Here is a 16,952-nt window from a genome sequence, read left to right on the forward strand (position 1 = left end):
AAAAACAGTCGACAGACATATTACCTCTAAACGCCACACTGAAAAAATCACCTCCACAATTAATGAATGTATAAATAAATTAATGCATTTTATTATAAAGTATGTATTTAAAATCTGTACTTAACCATGAAAATCCCACTGAGATATCTATTTTTACTGAGACACCTGGTCAAGACGTTAAATTATACTAAATGTGATATTTATAAATAAAAAATAAAAAAATTACAACTTATATAAATACGAATATATTTTTTCACACATATAATTTGTATATAAACAATATACTGAATGCTAACAAAAATAGCAATTCAGCTGATTTAAATGTATTCAAAATGCTCTTATTAATATACTTCACATGACAGCAAAGAATATTCTGGAATTAATATTCTCGGATTGTTTAATTTAATATTATAGAATGGAATCAACAAAAAAAATGTGTTTAATTAAAAACTGTGTACACGTGCTACTACAACTACACAGAAGAAAATAAGCAAAAACAAACGATTTATTAACTTCAAATAAATAAATTGGAATAATAGGTATAACGTCTAATAAAAATAAATAAATCTAAAGTGTGAGTAATATGGAGTCCAACACAGCACCTGTGACAAAGATGCAGCTTCAGCAGTCAGAACTCTAAATCTGGTTCTAATCCTGAAGCACTTTAAATCTCACTCTAATCCTGAACTCTGCACACCCCGTAAAGCCGTGCCTGTGTCCGTGGAGCACTGCCTCCACATCTGGAGGAACGCACGCACCCGCGCTGCTGATTAGTATGCCTGACGGCCTCTCTCATTTAACCCAAACACAGATCAATGTTTTCAGAACGTTGAGCTGTGTTTGGGTTAAGTAAAGAATTCTGTTGAGCATACTAAACACAGGGGACAACCGCTGAATACTGCATTTAAAGCTTCACTTCACACATCGCCATGCAAAACATGTCCAGGTGTGTATTCTAGAAGGGCTAGGTTATTATAGTGTTGAGGGGTAAGTTATTATAGCATTAGGTGTTCGGGGGTGACGACATTTGCATGGCATAAATCAAACCTAATTTAGAGATCAATCTACTTGGGAAACTAATAGGAAGATAACATTATTCGCAAAAAATCTTAAGTATTAATCTTATATGGCGGTTAACTTTAGAAGAAAGAAAAAAACGTTAGTAAAAGCATTCATATTCCAAATGATCATTGTTACTACTATTACTATTATTATTGTAGTTAAAAAAGGCAACGTTATATTTTATTTTCACGTTTTTACTTGACGATACTACTTACATGGTCTCAATTTCGCATTTAAAGGAAGCATGCGCTGCATGAACACAAGCATGAATTTTATTAATATGCATATATATTATACTCCAATAAAAAAAATGTAACAACCACAATAATAAAATAAATACAAAAATCCTTTAACAACATCACCCTCAGTAGAATTTTGAATTCTCATACAAACTGAAGGGGGCACTCTTAGCCTATTAAAGACACGTGCACCTTTAATCAAAATGGCAAATAAATAAATATATAAATAAACAGGAGTTTTTGGAAAAAAATCAATCATTTTAGCTCTAACCCCTCTAAGCACACAGCGGCCCATTTGTAGCACATGGCTAACACAAAGTGAAACAATGCCGTAACTGTCATCCAAATTGCTCTGTACAGCACTGTGAGGAAGTGTGAGGTAATAAACCATATAAAAAGGTATTTTATTGACAAGCTGCCATTTGCTGTTTGCATTAGAGAATATGAGAAGATGATAGGTGCAATCCCTGAACGTGGCGACCTGATGAGAGAAGGCCTGCAATGCTTGCTCACTTTACCTGCCACATTGATAAAACCTCTAAATAATTAAGTGCCCACTTCCTGTCTACAATTACTTAATGTTTTTTTTTTCCGTCTGGAGGGGATTATGAAGCGATCTGTGGGCTCCACGTGTCGGCCAAGCTAGGAGACTACCCCTGATGCCTTTTATAGGATCAGTTTCCTCCCGCTCACGCATAATTTAGGAGGCAGAGGTTCTTCTCTTCTATCAGGACATGGGCAGACCTCTGTGAACCCTGATAAAGCAGCTGCACACGGCAGACAGATAAGACAGGTAAAGGGAACTCGGGATGATGCTGGTGCTGGGCAAAAACTAACTGAAAACTAGTCACTTTACACATTTACGTAAGATTGCTGCTTATTATGATATAAAGCCTTATTGGTTTTAAAAGTGTGAATTATGTTACAATTCTCTAGCATTTCGCTTCATTAACATTCACTGTGCTCAAGTGGGAAACAGAAATATAAATGCTAGCACTGTATATTAATAAATTATTAGTTCATTTACAAATGTACAATTAAACGCATGGCTTGCAACATAATTGAGATAATTGAGAGCAATAATTCACATCAGTTAATGAAAAGCTATACATATTTCAGATACTTTGGGGATATGATAGTTAATTTAAAGGAAGCTCATTTGCAATGATGAAGTGTCTACACAATAAAAAGAGTTTTATCTCATAGGAATGTATAATTCTCAATAATTGATACATTTAAATGAAAATAAAAGAAAATACATTTAAATGATAAATTAAAGATTTCATTAATGATTTATTCAATTACTTGAACTACATGCCATGCTACAATTTATCACATATATATATATATAATAATTAATAAATTAATAAATAACATATTTATGGAATATGAGGTGTAAACTATAATCTTAATCATACAATCTAAATAATCTAAAATAAATTAAATATCTGAAGTTAGGACAATATTCCTAACACTATTTGTTTTTAGTTATTTTCACAAACAAAAATAAATAAAATTAAATAAAGCTTTAAACCTTTTTCTTGTTCCCTGCATGTGTTTAAAGTCACAGTTAAAACTAATAATGCTTTAAATATTGATGCCTTTCATTTATTTGGTCTCCATTCATTACAATAACAAAGAGGACAGGAACTGTCTTTGTCACTAGGCGTGCTGTCATATGAAAGGACGGCTCTCACAAAGCGTGTGAATGTGCGCATAGCTCCTGTAGCTACAAAGGGCAGCAAAGAAATGTTTGAAAGTGATCCATACGTCACACGCAACTTCAGTCAGTTGCAGTCTTTGACGGTATGGGATCTAAACATGCATGATATGCAATGATCGCGATGCAACTTGCTTCGAAATTAAAGTTTGAGTATGAGCTCTTTCATAGGTACCGCGTAGAAAAAAAGCCAACCTCTAATCCAGTGACTCTAATGTGGTGTTTAAAGTGGCGGCTTTGTTGCCACAGCGAAAGCAAGCAGGAGGCTTGAGTGCTTTGGTGTGTGTGTGCGTGCTTAATCATGTCAAGTGAGGGAGGGCAGGAAGTTTGGGGGTTTTAAGGAGCACAGAGGTGCTTCCCAGCAGCAGTCGGCGCTGAAACACAGACGCTCAGGCCGGTGGAGTCGGTGCACGCCGCAAAACACTGGTAGGATTTACCAGCTTCGCGCAGAGGGACATGAAAGTCTCGACGCGGCTTTAGAGCCTCTCCACAAAGGAAACCCCGAGCAAAGGCATTTGCAGCCCCTGCCAGCGTTTGAACGGCATCGCAGCCACCTCACATCCAAGCCAGCGAGTCCGCCTACGCCTGCCATCACCCCCAGCCAAGTCTTAAACACGCCACACTGCCAGCCAGCCAAATCTGCCATCAGATCCCCTCCCTCCCCGCTCACCCCGGGATCCAGGACCGGCTGATTGGTTTGGTGCGTTCCTCCGCTGCCAACTTCAGGGCCTTCAGAGGAACAGAGAGAACTTGGAAAGCCCCTTACGGCCGCCGCTTGCTGAAATATCTTCGGTCGACAGCGAGTTGCAAAGGAGCTCCAGCCATTTGAAGGTCCCTGCTGATTTCAAGCTTATTTACAAAGACGTGGTGCTTCCCAGCGGCCCCTCTGGAGCGCGCAGACAGACAGCCAGTGGCTGAGCGGTGCTGAAGGCAGGGAGGTCTGAGCTCGTGTTCGGAGAGGAAAAGCAAGAGCTGCGCGGCAGGAGATTCCTCACAAAGAACAGGAGCACGGGAAACCTGCTGTTTAAACATCGCTTGCTTTCAGGAATACTCTGCCTACGAGGCGTTTCAAATACATGTAGTCAGAATGCTCCTAAAAACTAACAAAAAAAAAAATACAATATGTTGAATGAAATGAGCTTGATTTGTTTGTTCCTTCTGGATGTTCGAGAGCTGTTCTGTTATGGGATGTTAGCATTCCCAGAGTCAGCTACAGTACCTCTGCGAGGAGCGGCTCCCTGCATGTGATTCATTCAGATTAATCCTGACTGGAAAGAGATCAGATGCTCCTTAAAACGATGTGCCCGACTCAGGTTTGATAATCATGTCAGTGATAGTGTCGGCAGGCTGGAGCGAGAAGCGGTCTCTCTTTTTCTCTCTGCATGAATTATGCGTTTCAGTATGGTCCGTAGAGACAGACACTTACACCACAAATGTGCTATCTGAACAGAAGCCTGTTCAAAATAATGATTCGAAGGAAGCAAGACATATTCTACTAAGACAAAAAAATAAATAAATACATAAATAATATGATTATATTCATCATTATTATTACTACCACTGCTAGTATTATTATTATCAGTAATTAATTATTATATTAACAGCAGTTGCACATCAATATTTGCTGAGAAAAGCCTTAAAATGTTACATTATTGCAGACATTATAAAAAGTGCCCTATAAAAAATGTGCAAAACACAAAGACAGTGTAGAATGGAAATAAAATAGAATAGAATAAATATTGTTAATAATAATTATAATAATGCCTTAAATTACCTTCTGTATATTTTACCTGAATTTCCTGAATTAATTTTTTTATATACATATCATAATCATAAACTGCATTATTGCATATGTCAATATTTGGTTTATAATAACAATAATAATGGTTACTTTTTTTTTAAGTGTACTTATTAGAGTGTTATTATACATTTAAGTACAGATTAATATTAATTAACTACATTAGGATTAGAGTCTGACTTACGGTTATTTGCATGTTTTGCATAATAGTAAGGACATGTATAACAAGGACACCTTAAAATAGTGTTACTATAATAATAATGATAATAATAATAATGCCTCCAACTGATTATACATGCCTAAATTTACTGAATTTCATTACATTAAATATTAATTATAATAATAAACTGCATTAATGCTTGTGCCAGTGTATGATCAGAAAAGCCTCTAAACCTTACACTATCATCGTTGACGTTATAATTAATGGCTATGTAAAAGAATTGTGTACAAAAATGTTAATAAAAAAAACTGATAAAAGAGATACTGCTCAGAGAAAAAAATGTAAATCCTCCTTGGAACGATATTTGTGAGCACTTAATCTAAATCCCTCTCTCTGTGTGTGCTGGCTGTTGTGCAGCTGTCCATTGCCATGTGCTGGGCTGCGCTGAGACGGGCGGCGCGGAAAGTGGGAGTGCGCCGTGTGCGTACCCTTGCGGTGGTGACGGATGGCTCAGGGCCAGGAACACTGCTCCTCTCCCAGGCAGATAAAAGAAGCCCCACAAATCAGCGGAGGCCTCAGGAGTGATGGGCAGGCCGGCTGCTCATTGCGGGAATCAGGTGTAAATTCAGTCATTAGATTGCTTCCAGAAACAGCATGCATAAATAAAGGCAGGGCACGTGGAGGAGACACGGCGGATCCTCACTCTCTTACTCTCGCCACTGCTGCCGTCAGGGCCAGCATGGGGCAGCGTGTAGGGGGTGGCTGCTCTCTGCAGCTAAACTGATTCATCACTCGCTCTCTGACTTTCCTCTTTAATTCCCTCCTGCCTTCAGTACTTTCAATACCTCCTTATGTTGAAGTTCAACATAACACTGAATCTTGCTGCAAGTTTTATGGGGTTAATACATTTTACAGTTCAAAATATTTTCCACTATTCCTTAATCTGCTTAATAAATTCACATTTTGAGTGACTGTAGCATAAAAAAAATGGAAATAACAAAGCTAAGAAAATCTAGGGACATTTATAATGAAAATGTTTATATTATTTATATTATGGTTCTAAACGAATCATTAAAATATGAAAAATAAAATGTAAAAGTAAGATGAAAGAAAGAAATTCCAAAATTGTCTCTACAGATTACAATAAAATTTACAGTAGGAATTATTGTACATAAAAATTTTGTATTTACACTATAATTAAAAAATGTGGTATTTGTAATATTTTAAGATGTTTTCGAAAGAAGACTCACGGGCTGATTTATTTAATTACAAATATGGTAAAAATTGATTTTAGAATAAGAGTTTTCTACTTTCATATATTTTAAAATGGAATTTATCGTTGTAGCGGTGAAGATGAATTTTCAGCAGCCATTACTCCAGTCTTCAGTGTCACAAGAACCTTCAGACAACATTAAATGCTATCTGTTGATAAGTAAATAATTATTATTAATAATAATATTAAAAACAGTTGTGCTGCTTAAAACTTTTGTATAAGCAATGACAATTTTAAGGATTCACTGATGAACAGAAAGTTCGAAAGAAGAGCAATTATTTAAAATTGTTTTGGAAACAACTTACAAGTATTTTATTTAGTCATTTTAGATCTATTTAATGCATCCTTGCATCTCAAAAAATCTTTCGGACCCCTAAATTTTAAAAGGTACTGTATAGGTGATACCTGTGACGTTGTAAGCCATTTCTCCCTCTGTATGCGTGTGGATGACTCCAACTCCGCTCTGATTGATGTGGTACTCCCGGATGATACCGTTCTGTTTGGCTGGAAGCACCCAGCTGATCCTCAGGGCCCTGGGTCCCAAAGCGCTCACCACCGGAGCAGCGATTCCCTCTGGCTCCCCCTGGACAGTCACTGCCACAACCTGCACACACACCAAAAAGAATTACAGAGCAATTTGCCCTAATGGAGGCTTGGATATCCTGCTCTAATAGAATGTCACTAGTGGTTTCAACTCTTGTCTTTAGGAGTGGCAGACTATTAGGAAAGGGCCGCGAGAGGTGGTTAAGGTGTTTTTTTTTCGGCTACGTGTAGGCCGGCCCGGCACTGGCCTGATGTGCTTGTGAGCCTGCAGAGTGTCCACAAAGATTAAATCAGGTTCCTCATTCCCACCGACAGAGCTGGCTGAGCAGGGTCCCGCTGAGCGACAACAGGGTGCCCCGTGGTAATTGCTCCCCTTGTATTGGGTCGGACAATAATTGCAACTGTTTGGGCAATGCTTGCAGGTGTACAAGTTAATCCTGCTCCACTTAAAAACGATTGTGCAAGAGGGAAGAAGAAAGAAGTAGTGGATCATTGGTGGCCAATTGGTGTGCTGGGCCAGATCCTGGAGGTGTGTGGAAAGAGAAATGCACCTAACGCTGCTCTGGGAGGTTCTTTTTACTTTGCCTCTAGCAGATCTGTGTGGTTATTGATAATCGGATCCTAAATTAGACATAAAAAGAGAAGATAGACAGCTTAATTTGCTCTTTCATCAGCTGAGCCGCTGACAGCTATTACAAGGAGACAACAATTATGGCAGGAAGTCAGCTGTTGCTCTGCTTCCATTAGCTTGCCATTAAAAATATCCTGTTTACTTGGCACTAGCGACATAACATTGGAAGGGAGAGTACAACTCCTGCAATTCTTTACAAGCGTTTTGTAGCACTTAAACACAATGCTCGTAATGCTTGCAGGTAGGACTGCAACAAAGACAAAGGAAAATAGGGAGATGTGCAGTGACTACAAATACCTTAAAGGTTCGAGCACAGGTGGAGCTGGGGGGTTTCTGAAGTTTTATACTCATAACAGATGTTAAAAGAATTTTTCCTGTCCCTGTTTAATGTGCAGAAACTAGAAGCAATTAGTAAAATTTTCCCCAAAAAATGTAGCGCTGATTTGTTATACAAATGTTGAACCAATGCTATGCCAGACAACAACATCCCTACCAGCCCGACACAGCAATATTGTCTCATCTGCCAGTGTACGTTTGGGGCATGATTGTCTATTTGATCAACAGATGGCAGGTTGCGTTAAAGAAACCTGTTTGGAAACAGTCATCATTTTTGCAATGCCATTTGGTAACACTAGTACTACTTTACTTTTTAACTGTACGTGATTTTCTGCCTACCAGGTTTATAATGAGAGACAGATGCGAAACGGACTCACTTTTGAGCTGTCTGTGCAGCCGGCGACAGTACAGGCTCTGAGCTGGTACACGTATTCCTGAAAAGGTCGGATTCCTCCTGCGTCGGTGAAGCTATAGTCAGTGCCACGGTAGCGTTCCTGTCCATCACGCAGGATCACATAGTGACTTATCTCGCCTATCACGGTTCAAAAAACACACAGGGTTAAAAATGTAGCTTCAACGCCTATTCCACTCAGTGTAATAGTGAAACCGGTGGACAAACTTTCTTTCGAAATCACAACAGATTGGGCGGCAAGCCGTTTGATTAGCTCACGGAGTGAAGTCCTAATGAGCAATCAGCATGTTTCTTTACATATTAAGTGGCACAGAAGTCCCCTAAAATGAAGCTTGTTATTCTCACTTAGTGTTTATGCGCATGTGAATTTCATTCTTCATAAATTATTCTGCCGAGCTATGCAGATTACGCTTAATAACAGGCAGGTCTTCAGAGGAGAGATGATAAAACAATCAGCTAGTTCCACTCTGTCTGAGTCATATCATTACAGCCTGAGGAAAAAGCCCGTCTTCTAGTTTGTTGGGGGAAATGTGAGTAAATCTTCTGAGAGTCACGACTTCAGGCGTGGATTACCCAAACTGATTCACTCCGTGATTAATCATTTACATAACCAAACCTTCTACTGAATAAACATATGACAATATTACCATGAGAGCAAGAAACCACAAAAAAATGATGTGCTCTGATTTGATCTGATTTGAGGAGGAAAAAAGAAATCAAACCATGTAGGATTGATTATTCATTCAAAAAGTTTGTAACTATAAAGACGTTACATTTCCAAGATGTTTAGACATTTACACTACAATGTATATAATATTTTTATTCTTTAAAAAAAGGACTGGTTTCACTTCGGTCAAGTACTACTAATTACCATTGGACTTGGTTGGAGCTGACCACTCAAGCTGGATGATGTCGTCACGAAGACCCACATGGCTCCAGTGAGGAGGAGAAACACCCCAAGGTGCATCTTCTTTAGTAGTGACACGAGAGGAGGGACTGAACCCACGGCCAAAGCTGTTCCAGGCTCCTATCCTAAACTCATAACTGGTGTAAGGGTCCAGTTCAGAGTCTGAAATGACACACCAGAGGATACACAAAGTCACAAAAACACACACATTCCTCAGAAACCTCTGGACAGCACCACAAGAGTGCCTCTAAAGTGTCTCAGTCTTAAGATTAAAACAAGACTAAGGTATAAAGAGCAATCAGGGACCCTGCGTTTACTGTAATGCTCTTTGTTATCAGAAATAACGTGTGTTTGGGGAGTCGGGTGTAAATCTCTGAGATGGTTTTCATCAGACAGGTGAAGGCACTTACAGGACTGACGGGATGATAAAACACCCTTCTTAAATGGGCACAAAAAATTATTTTCTATTTTTATTAATGTTAAAAATGTTAATGTTAAAAAAAAAACACCATACGTAACATTTTACTTTTAAAATTATATTAAAATTAAATTTTATAAATTACATAAGTTTAGTTATATGCATTTGCTTAAACATTATGCAATACCAATTTATTTTTGTTAATAAAAACAATTAATAATAATAATAATAATAATAATAATAATAATAATAAATATAAATTTTTACCAAGAAAACGTATTTACAAACAAAATCTACCTAAAATTCTACTTAATTCCAGTAGAATAAAGTAAATATATTAATTAAATAAATATAATTATGAAATAAATATATGTGTAAAACTTTTAAACTATTTACATACGAAAGAAGTACAAAATTCTCCTAAAGTCAACATGAAATTTTACAGTATTTTCATATTGTAATTTTATTAATAAGGAATTGACTGGATTCTGAAGTGAGCGTTTCATACTAGAATGGAGCACGGTGGATTTTGGAGGAGGCCGTAGTAAAAAAAAAAACGTTATTCGGTTTTATAATTATTCTGTTTTTTTAAGTAATTTTTTTAAATTAAAATGACATATAACAGACACAAAAATAAGTACATGAGGTTAAATTTAATCAGGGTCATTTTTGATTTTGTGATGACTTCAAAATTCACAATACCCCAAAATGGCCTCAAGGGTGTTTGTTACACAAAGTCAGGAGGAAGTGAAATCGTTCATATTTGTGTGGCTGGCAAATCAACGCTTGTGCAGCATTTGTCCGAGAGCACTCAGTGTCATCTTTCTCCGGGGTGCGGGTATGGGGGCGTGAGAAACATCTGGAGGAGTGCAGGGCCACGACAGGTTTATACGCTTCTGCCCAGATGGTGGCACAGCGCTGACTAGAATCACTCTCCTCGTGCCAGCCAGCCCCCTCAACTCCGGCATTAGTCTTGATTAAACAGACGTAACTAACCAAATAAATAACACCTCGGATGAGGTTGAGCCAGTATGAGGGGCCAGCCCTCCCCCCGAAAAGATAAATAAGTGTGTGAGTCAAGGGGGCGCTCTAAACGCCCTTAAAGTTTTAATGATGAGTTTGAAATAGCAGGTGAGATTTATGACTCACGACAATTAATACACACTAAAGCATCTGGTCTTGTGAACACATGAAACGTGCAGATGTTTACAGTGTGAGGAACATCCCTGAAGTGACTGACACTTTCCTTTTTTTTGCGTGTGTGAGCCATTCGGTTTGATGTCTTCACATAAAAGAGCATGTTGGACATATAGCAATTCTTGTTTATTAGATACATTTGGCTCTCGTTTGCAGGGCTGCTGCTTAAATACACAGGGCTCGGGAAAAAAATTATGGCACTGCTTTTATATAAATTTGTATTATTATGGGACACACATAATCATAAATTCATGCTTCCACATTTTAAATATCAGAAAAAAACAGAAGAGGCCAACAAACACATACACACACACACACACACACACACACACACACACACACACACACACACACGTACGTTGGGTTTCCATGTTTTATATACTTTACAAACTGTGTTTTCTATTGTCCTTCACCAACCCTACACCTAAACCTCCCTCATGAGGACCAAAGGGGTGCATTTGTGCCGTCAAATGATTAATTACAAGTTTTTAATAACGTGTACCGTGTTTAATTATTATGTATATATAAACACTCACACACAATCATATATTTCAAAAGTATTTACATGTATATTTATATATATTATTGTATTATATAGAAATATATTTAATTCAAAAACATAACAAATATTTCCTAAATATATGCACGTATGTGTTTGTATTTGCATATGCATAATAAATATACACCATACACACTCACATATTACGTAAATGAAAACTTTTTATTTTGGATGCGATTAATCGCAATAATTCATTTGACAGAACTATATATTTATACATATATACATTTTATTTCAAGAATTTTTAAAAGGTTTTTATGATAGTTTTAGTTTTGTTGGCTTGTTTTACATATGTTATTTTTCTGTAATTTTTGTAATTTCGTTTTTTTATTAGTCTATTTAGTTGTAGTTTTTATTTACATAAAAACTTAAATATTGAAAAAGTAAAAAGATATATATTAAAATGAAAGTGTTATATATATATATATATATATATATATATATATATATATATATATATATATATATATTGTAAAAACAAATAATGGTTCGTTATTTATTATGTTTTTATTGTGCTTATTTACCTTTTTTTTGTTATCAAAATGACCCTGCAGATTGATTGCGATTAATTGGAAGGCACAATGGAAAATTATTTTGAAAAATTGTTTTGCAGAATTTGCTAATTTTTTTTAGCAAATTCTGCAAAAAAAATGTAGTAAAAACTCTTAACACACACACACACGTATATGCCTAGTGTATATAAAAACAAAAAAACCTGTTGACTGTTTACCTGTGAAACTGTATCGGTTTGCCACTCCACTGTATATCAGCTCCTCTGAGGATGGGCAGAGCTGGCTGTGGGCAGCAGCAGAAGGAGCTTCTTCTTGGGCGATGACCGTTGCAGAGGAAGATGGAGCGTGCGCGGAGACCTGCTCGCCTGGTACCCATGTACAGATGGACTGTGCCGGGCTAAAATCACACAGGCCACAGTAAGCTCCTGCGGCTGCCGACACAGGACACACCGTACTGGGCCGGCAACTCTCCTAAAGGACACATGCGCACACACTCTCATTAGTGACAACAGTCATCAGACAACTGTTGTGTGTCAAAGTACCCCTGCCAGCGGGTGTGTATGGAGTCCTCTGTCTCAATAAATAGCACGGATGCCCCTTAATGACATAATTACAAGTTAATGACCGCCATCCCAGTTTTCTTTTCTTGGTCTCTTTCTTTTTCTCGTGAGCTCAAGCTGGGTGCGCGATGAGCTTGTGTTATAGCGAGCAAATCTGATTAATGAAGTGTGACTGTGAGTGCCTACTTCCTGAGGAGAGGAGCAGATACATCACTGCTCCGTGCCTCATATTTCCAACCTCCACTTACATCATGGCAGCTTGAGTTTAAAACTCAACTATCTTACTAAAACACCTATCCAGTAATCATTTATCAGCGCTAAATCTAACAGCTTATTACAGTCTTTTTGCTGGTTGTGTGATGCACACTGAATTAGAAAGTCTGGATCAGACAGCTCTATCGGGGGTACGTTTCCCAAAAGTAACTATAGTCACAAGTTCCATCATTACCAGAGTTCAATGAAACCAACAACCACTGCTAGCTAACATAGGTTTTGTGAATTGCAACCCTGATTATAAGGTCTATTATAATTTCTATAATCAACACTTTTGATTATTATATAGCCACTGGTTTTGCAATCATAGTTTTAAGTAACTTAACATAGACATCCATGACCAGAACTGCTTTCCGGTTAATTTTAAAGTGCCCCTATTATGGGTTATGAAAGGTTCAGGTTCATATTTTGGTTTTGGGAGTTCCAAAAAACAGGTTAAAAAACATTTTTCCAAACCCCTCCAGTGATTGGTGGATTTCATTTAAAGCAATGATCCAAAAGCAGCACCTAGTGGCAAAGAATTTGTATTTCATTCAGACCAATTATGGAGGAATATGCTAATGTTTCATTGTGACGTCATCATGAAATCAGCTTGGGGTTCATTAAAAACAACTTGTTTAATTGATTCAGAGTCAACTCTTTCTTTTAAGAAACAATAACTTAATGCAACATGCCATTACATATAAGTATAAATAAGATTTCACATTTAAGTATATTTGCATACTAAATACTGTTTTTAAAAGAATAAAGAGCACTTGTATTCAAATCAGCCCTGTGTGAAAAACTAAAAGTGCCCCTGTAATGGATTTTTGAAAAGACACTATGTGTAGTTTGTAACACAAATGAAATGAAATGAAAACACCCTGCAAAGTTTTAAATCTGAAAGTGCACTGTGTATAAAGTTATTGTCTCTCATAAGAAAGAGTCAACTAGTCATTTTTAAAAGAGGTCCCAAGCCATTTCATGATGACGTCAAAGTGAAACATTAACATATTGCCCGCCCACATGTTGGTCTTTGCGTTGGGTGATATGAAAATGCTAATTCATTCTTTGTCACTAGGTGCTGCTTTTGAGCTCTCAAAAGCTCTTAAACACCGCTTCTAATACAATTAACAAATCACCGAAGGGGCTGAAAATAAATCATTTAACAAATCGTTTGGGAGTCGTTAAACAGAATGCGTATTGTTAGAGTGTTTTTTGACCTTGCATGCATGTCAATCTCCCAAAACAAAAACACGAACCTTTCATTACCCATAATAAGGGCACTTTCTTCCCTCTATCATGGTGTGATCAGTGGTTTCCGATAAACCTGCACATAACCTCACAAAACAGCTTTTACCTATCAGTGGCACTTCTTATCTGAAGTGTGGACCAGGCATTTAGTCAAAAGTCTAGCTAGCAGTCTCTCCATAATCTATTTTGGCAAATTTTGGCAAAGCATCGGCTTAATCTGAGTTTGAGAAACTGGCGTGACACTACAGAACAGCTTGAGGGCAAAGTCTTGACTATGTCTTCATCCTGAAGAACTATTGCTGAATGAGCATACAGTGAATATGTCACTCTGAGTGAAAGTGTTAATTACCGGGATGAGGATGCTGGCCGGGGCTCTGTCAGCACACACAGATGTGAGGGGATTGAAGCCCACTCCATTACAACACTCTTCCTCCTGATCAATCACTTCTGACCAGCAGCACTTCAGCGATGCCGTCCTGTTCTCCAGCACGTGGACCTCAGACACTCCGTTGGGACCCGTGCAGCACCAGGAAGTGGATGTGTTAATGTAATGCTCTCCACAGCAAATGAATCCTGTGTAAAACAAATTATGCTTGTAAGATGTTGATTTTAACAGTGCGGGAAAGTTATTAATGGCAGTTCAGGGTAAAAAAATGTTTGCATGGCACATGGAGTTCATTCAGGCAACATTGCCTTCACTAAACCAAAAGACTAATAATGCATATGAAGACATCTTTAACATCATTTCTAAAATCCACACTCTCAGAAATAAAGGTGCAAAAGCTGTCACTGGTGTGGTACCTTTACAAAGGTACGTGCTTGTACCTAAAGGGTCCATTTTGGTATACATATTAGTATTTAAGGTGGACATATTAGAACCTAATAGGTGCAAAAGTGTACCTGTTGAAAAGGTACTGCCTCAGTGACAGCTTTTGTACCTTTATTTCTGAGAGTGAAGAATATGAATGTTTCCAGTGGATCCTGGAAAGCTGCATGTAAAAGATGCAGACGGCTGTGCTGTGTGAAGAACCAGATTCACCTGGCGATATAGCCACTGTCTCCTCCCATCAGCCATCAGCGCTCTGCACCCACATCTGCATCCTCTCCTATTACCTCTAAAAGCATCAGCACCCTCACAGAGACCTGACTCAACATACACGCACCAGCCTTGCAAACACAGCTCTGCATTAACAACACCATTCAAAACACCATATTCAAAAAAAAAAAAAAAAATACACACACAAACATATTTTTTAACTCTGTAAGAATTAATTAAATTGATCAAAAGTGGCAGTGAAAACAGTCAGGAGATTATGATTTTTATTTTAAACATGTGCCGTTTCTTTAAACTTTACATCTGAGAAAACATTGCTAAAAAAATTATTACATTTGAAACCTATATTAAAATACAAAACAGCTATTAAATTGTGTTAATATTTTATTAATACTTAAAAAATGCAGCCTTTGCGAGAATATATTACATGCATATTACATGCAAGGATGCATTAATATGTAAACTATATATAAAAAAAAAAAAAAAGTATGTTTAAACAGTTTTTATTTTTGTCATGCTCAATTTGAATTGTGACTCATTAGAATTAAGATCAGTGCAGACAGAAATGGGAATAGAATTTTCTGAAATGCAGTTTAATATTCTTCTAACAGGAAGTGACTCCTGGTTTATTTCCTTGGGTAAACCATCACTACTTTAATTACCATCAACCCCCAGTATGATAAATTGCTAATTGTTTAATACCCTAATCAGCGTTCATTCTTTGCACAGATAAACTGTGACAGCGCCATTAATTTAAATAGTAATTTCACTTAACGGCCAAAACGGCGCAGCAGATTTTTATGCAACGTTTTCTAGGGGCCGCATCCATCACGGCTCTGCAGTGACATAAAGATGTCTGACGTGCTCTAACTCACTTAGGGACAGCAGATGTTGCAGTGCTGCGTTTGGTGGCAATTCCCAGGGTGCATTACTTCAGCTCCAATGACTTGCAAATAAACAGCTCAACAATTTTTCCAAAATAGCTCGTCCCATCCCTGCCCCTCTGCATTTTTCATGATATTTCGTTTAAAGACCAGTGAACTTTGACACCCTGACCTCTTGGCTGGGGATGTCCCTTTATTTTGTTTTCCGCACTTGACCTTGGCCTGTCAGCTAAACCAATTCATTTTCCTTCATCTCCACCTTTGTCGCGCTATGAATAGAAACAGGAGGGAAAGCCACTAGCCCCTCTAAATCTGACGCGAAAACACCAGCACCCTTTTAGCTCATGCTTTGTTTTTTCAAGCACCGAAAAATGATTTAGCTAATCTTCAGATTTATGATGGATTTGCATACATTCATTAGAGTGCGAGTGAACGCAGGCGAGCATAAGGTGCTTAGGCTGTGTGAATTAAGGTTCATTCACTTAATGATAAGTAAATATTTAGCATGCAATGAGCAACTGATAAAAATGTGTGCTGTGGCTTACACAAGCTTTTGGTTAGTAAAACTAAAACTTCGAACAAACAAAAGCACTAAAAAAAAAAAAAAAAGCTTGAGCACATTCAAAGTCGTACTCACTGAGCAAAAGAACTTCATAGTGCTTTATCTTTACGTAGTGGACATCATATAATCTTCGAAAATATTAAATTATTATTTTTTTTTTCTTTTAAATTATCATTTGCAAGCATCTTTAACTCATGTAATCAGTTGAATGTGAATTATACACTTAAAATAAAATACAGTTTAGCCACTGGGAGAACAGAAAAAAAGAAATGTTTCAAAGCTATCACACGGTCGGTTTAAAAACACCGTTCCCTGGCTGTTTTATTCATTTATTTATTCCAGGCATTCCTGAGGGAGAGGTGAAAGGACAGCACATTAAACTGACTTTCTTCGTTCATTCCATTGGCCGTGGTTGCATGTGACAGAAAGTGCTTGGGCAGCAGTAATATTTTCACTGCTCTTTGGGGAATTTGAAAGGAGGAACAAAAGGAGAAGATTTAAGTTTGAACATAAAACTTTTAATGCACATGATGGAAACGCAACAAATGGTACTTTTGAATATCACTGTGTTGCTCAAGGTTTTTTTTTTTTTCTCGAGGACCTCATTCCTGACCTTAAT

The 16,952-nt window shown here is 37.5% G+C and overlaps 1 protein-coding gene across 1 annotated transcript in view; it reads right to left on the minus strand.

The window, feature by feature from the left end:
- The window catches only part of ush2a (Usher syndrome 2A (autosomal recessive, mild)), a 176,961-nt gene that overhangs the window by 31,407 nt on the left and 128,602 nt on the right, over positions 1-16,952 (minus strand). Inside the window, exons 52-56 of the mRNA XM_043262307.1 lie at positions 14,183-14,406; positions 11,986-12,238; positions 9,046-9,243; positions 8,140-8,294; positions 6,658-6,856 (exon numbers count right to left, since the gene is read on the minus strand). Coding sequence (XP_043118242.1) covers positions 6,658-6,856; positions 8,140-8,294; positions 9,046-9,243; positions 11,986-12,238; positions 14,183-14,406 — 1,029 coding nt within the window. The remainder of the gene's footprint in view (positions 1-6,657; positions 6,857-8,139; positions 8,295-9,045; positions 9,244-11,985; positions 12,239-14,182; positions 14,407-16,952) is intronic.

Source organism: Puntigrus tetrazona, chromosome 17 (assembly GCF_018831695.1).
Source record: "Puntigrus tetrazona isolate hp1 chromosome 17, ASM1883169v1, whole genome shotgun sequence".
NCBI classification, from domain to species: Eukaryota; Metazoa; Chordata; class Actinopteri; order Cypriniformes; family Cyprinidae; genus Puntigrus; species Puntigrus tetrazona.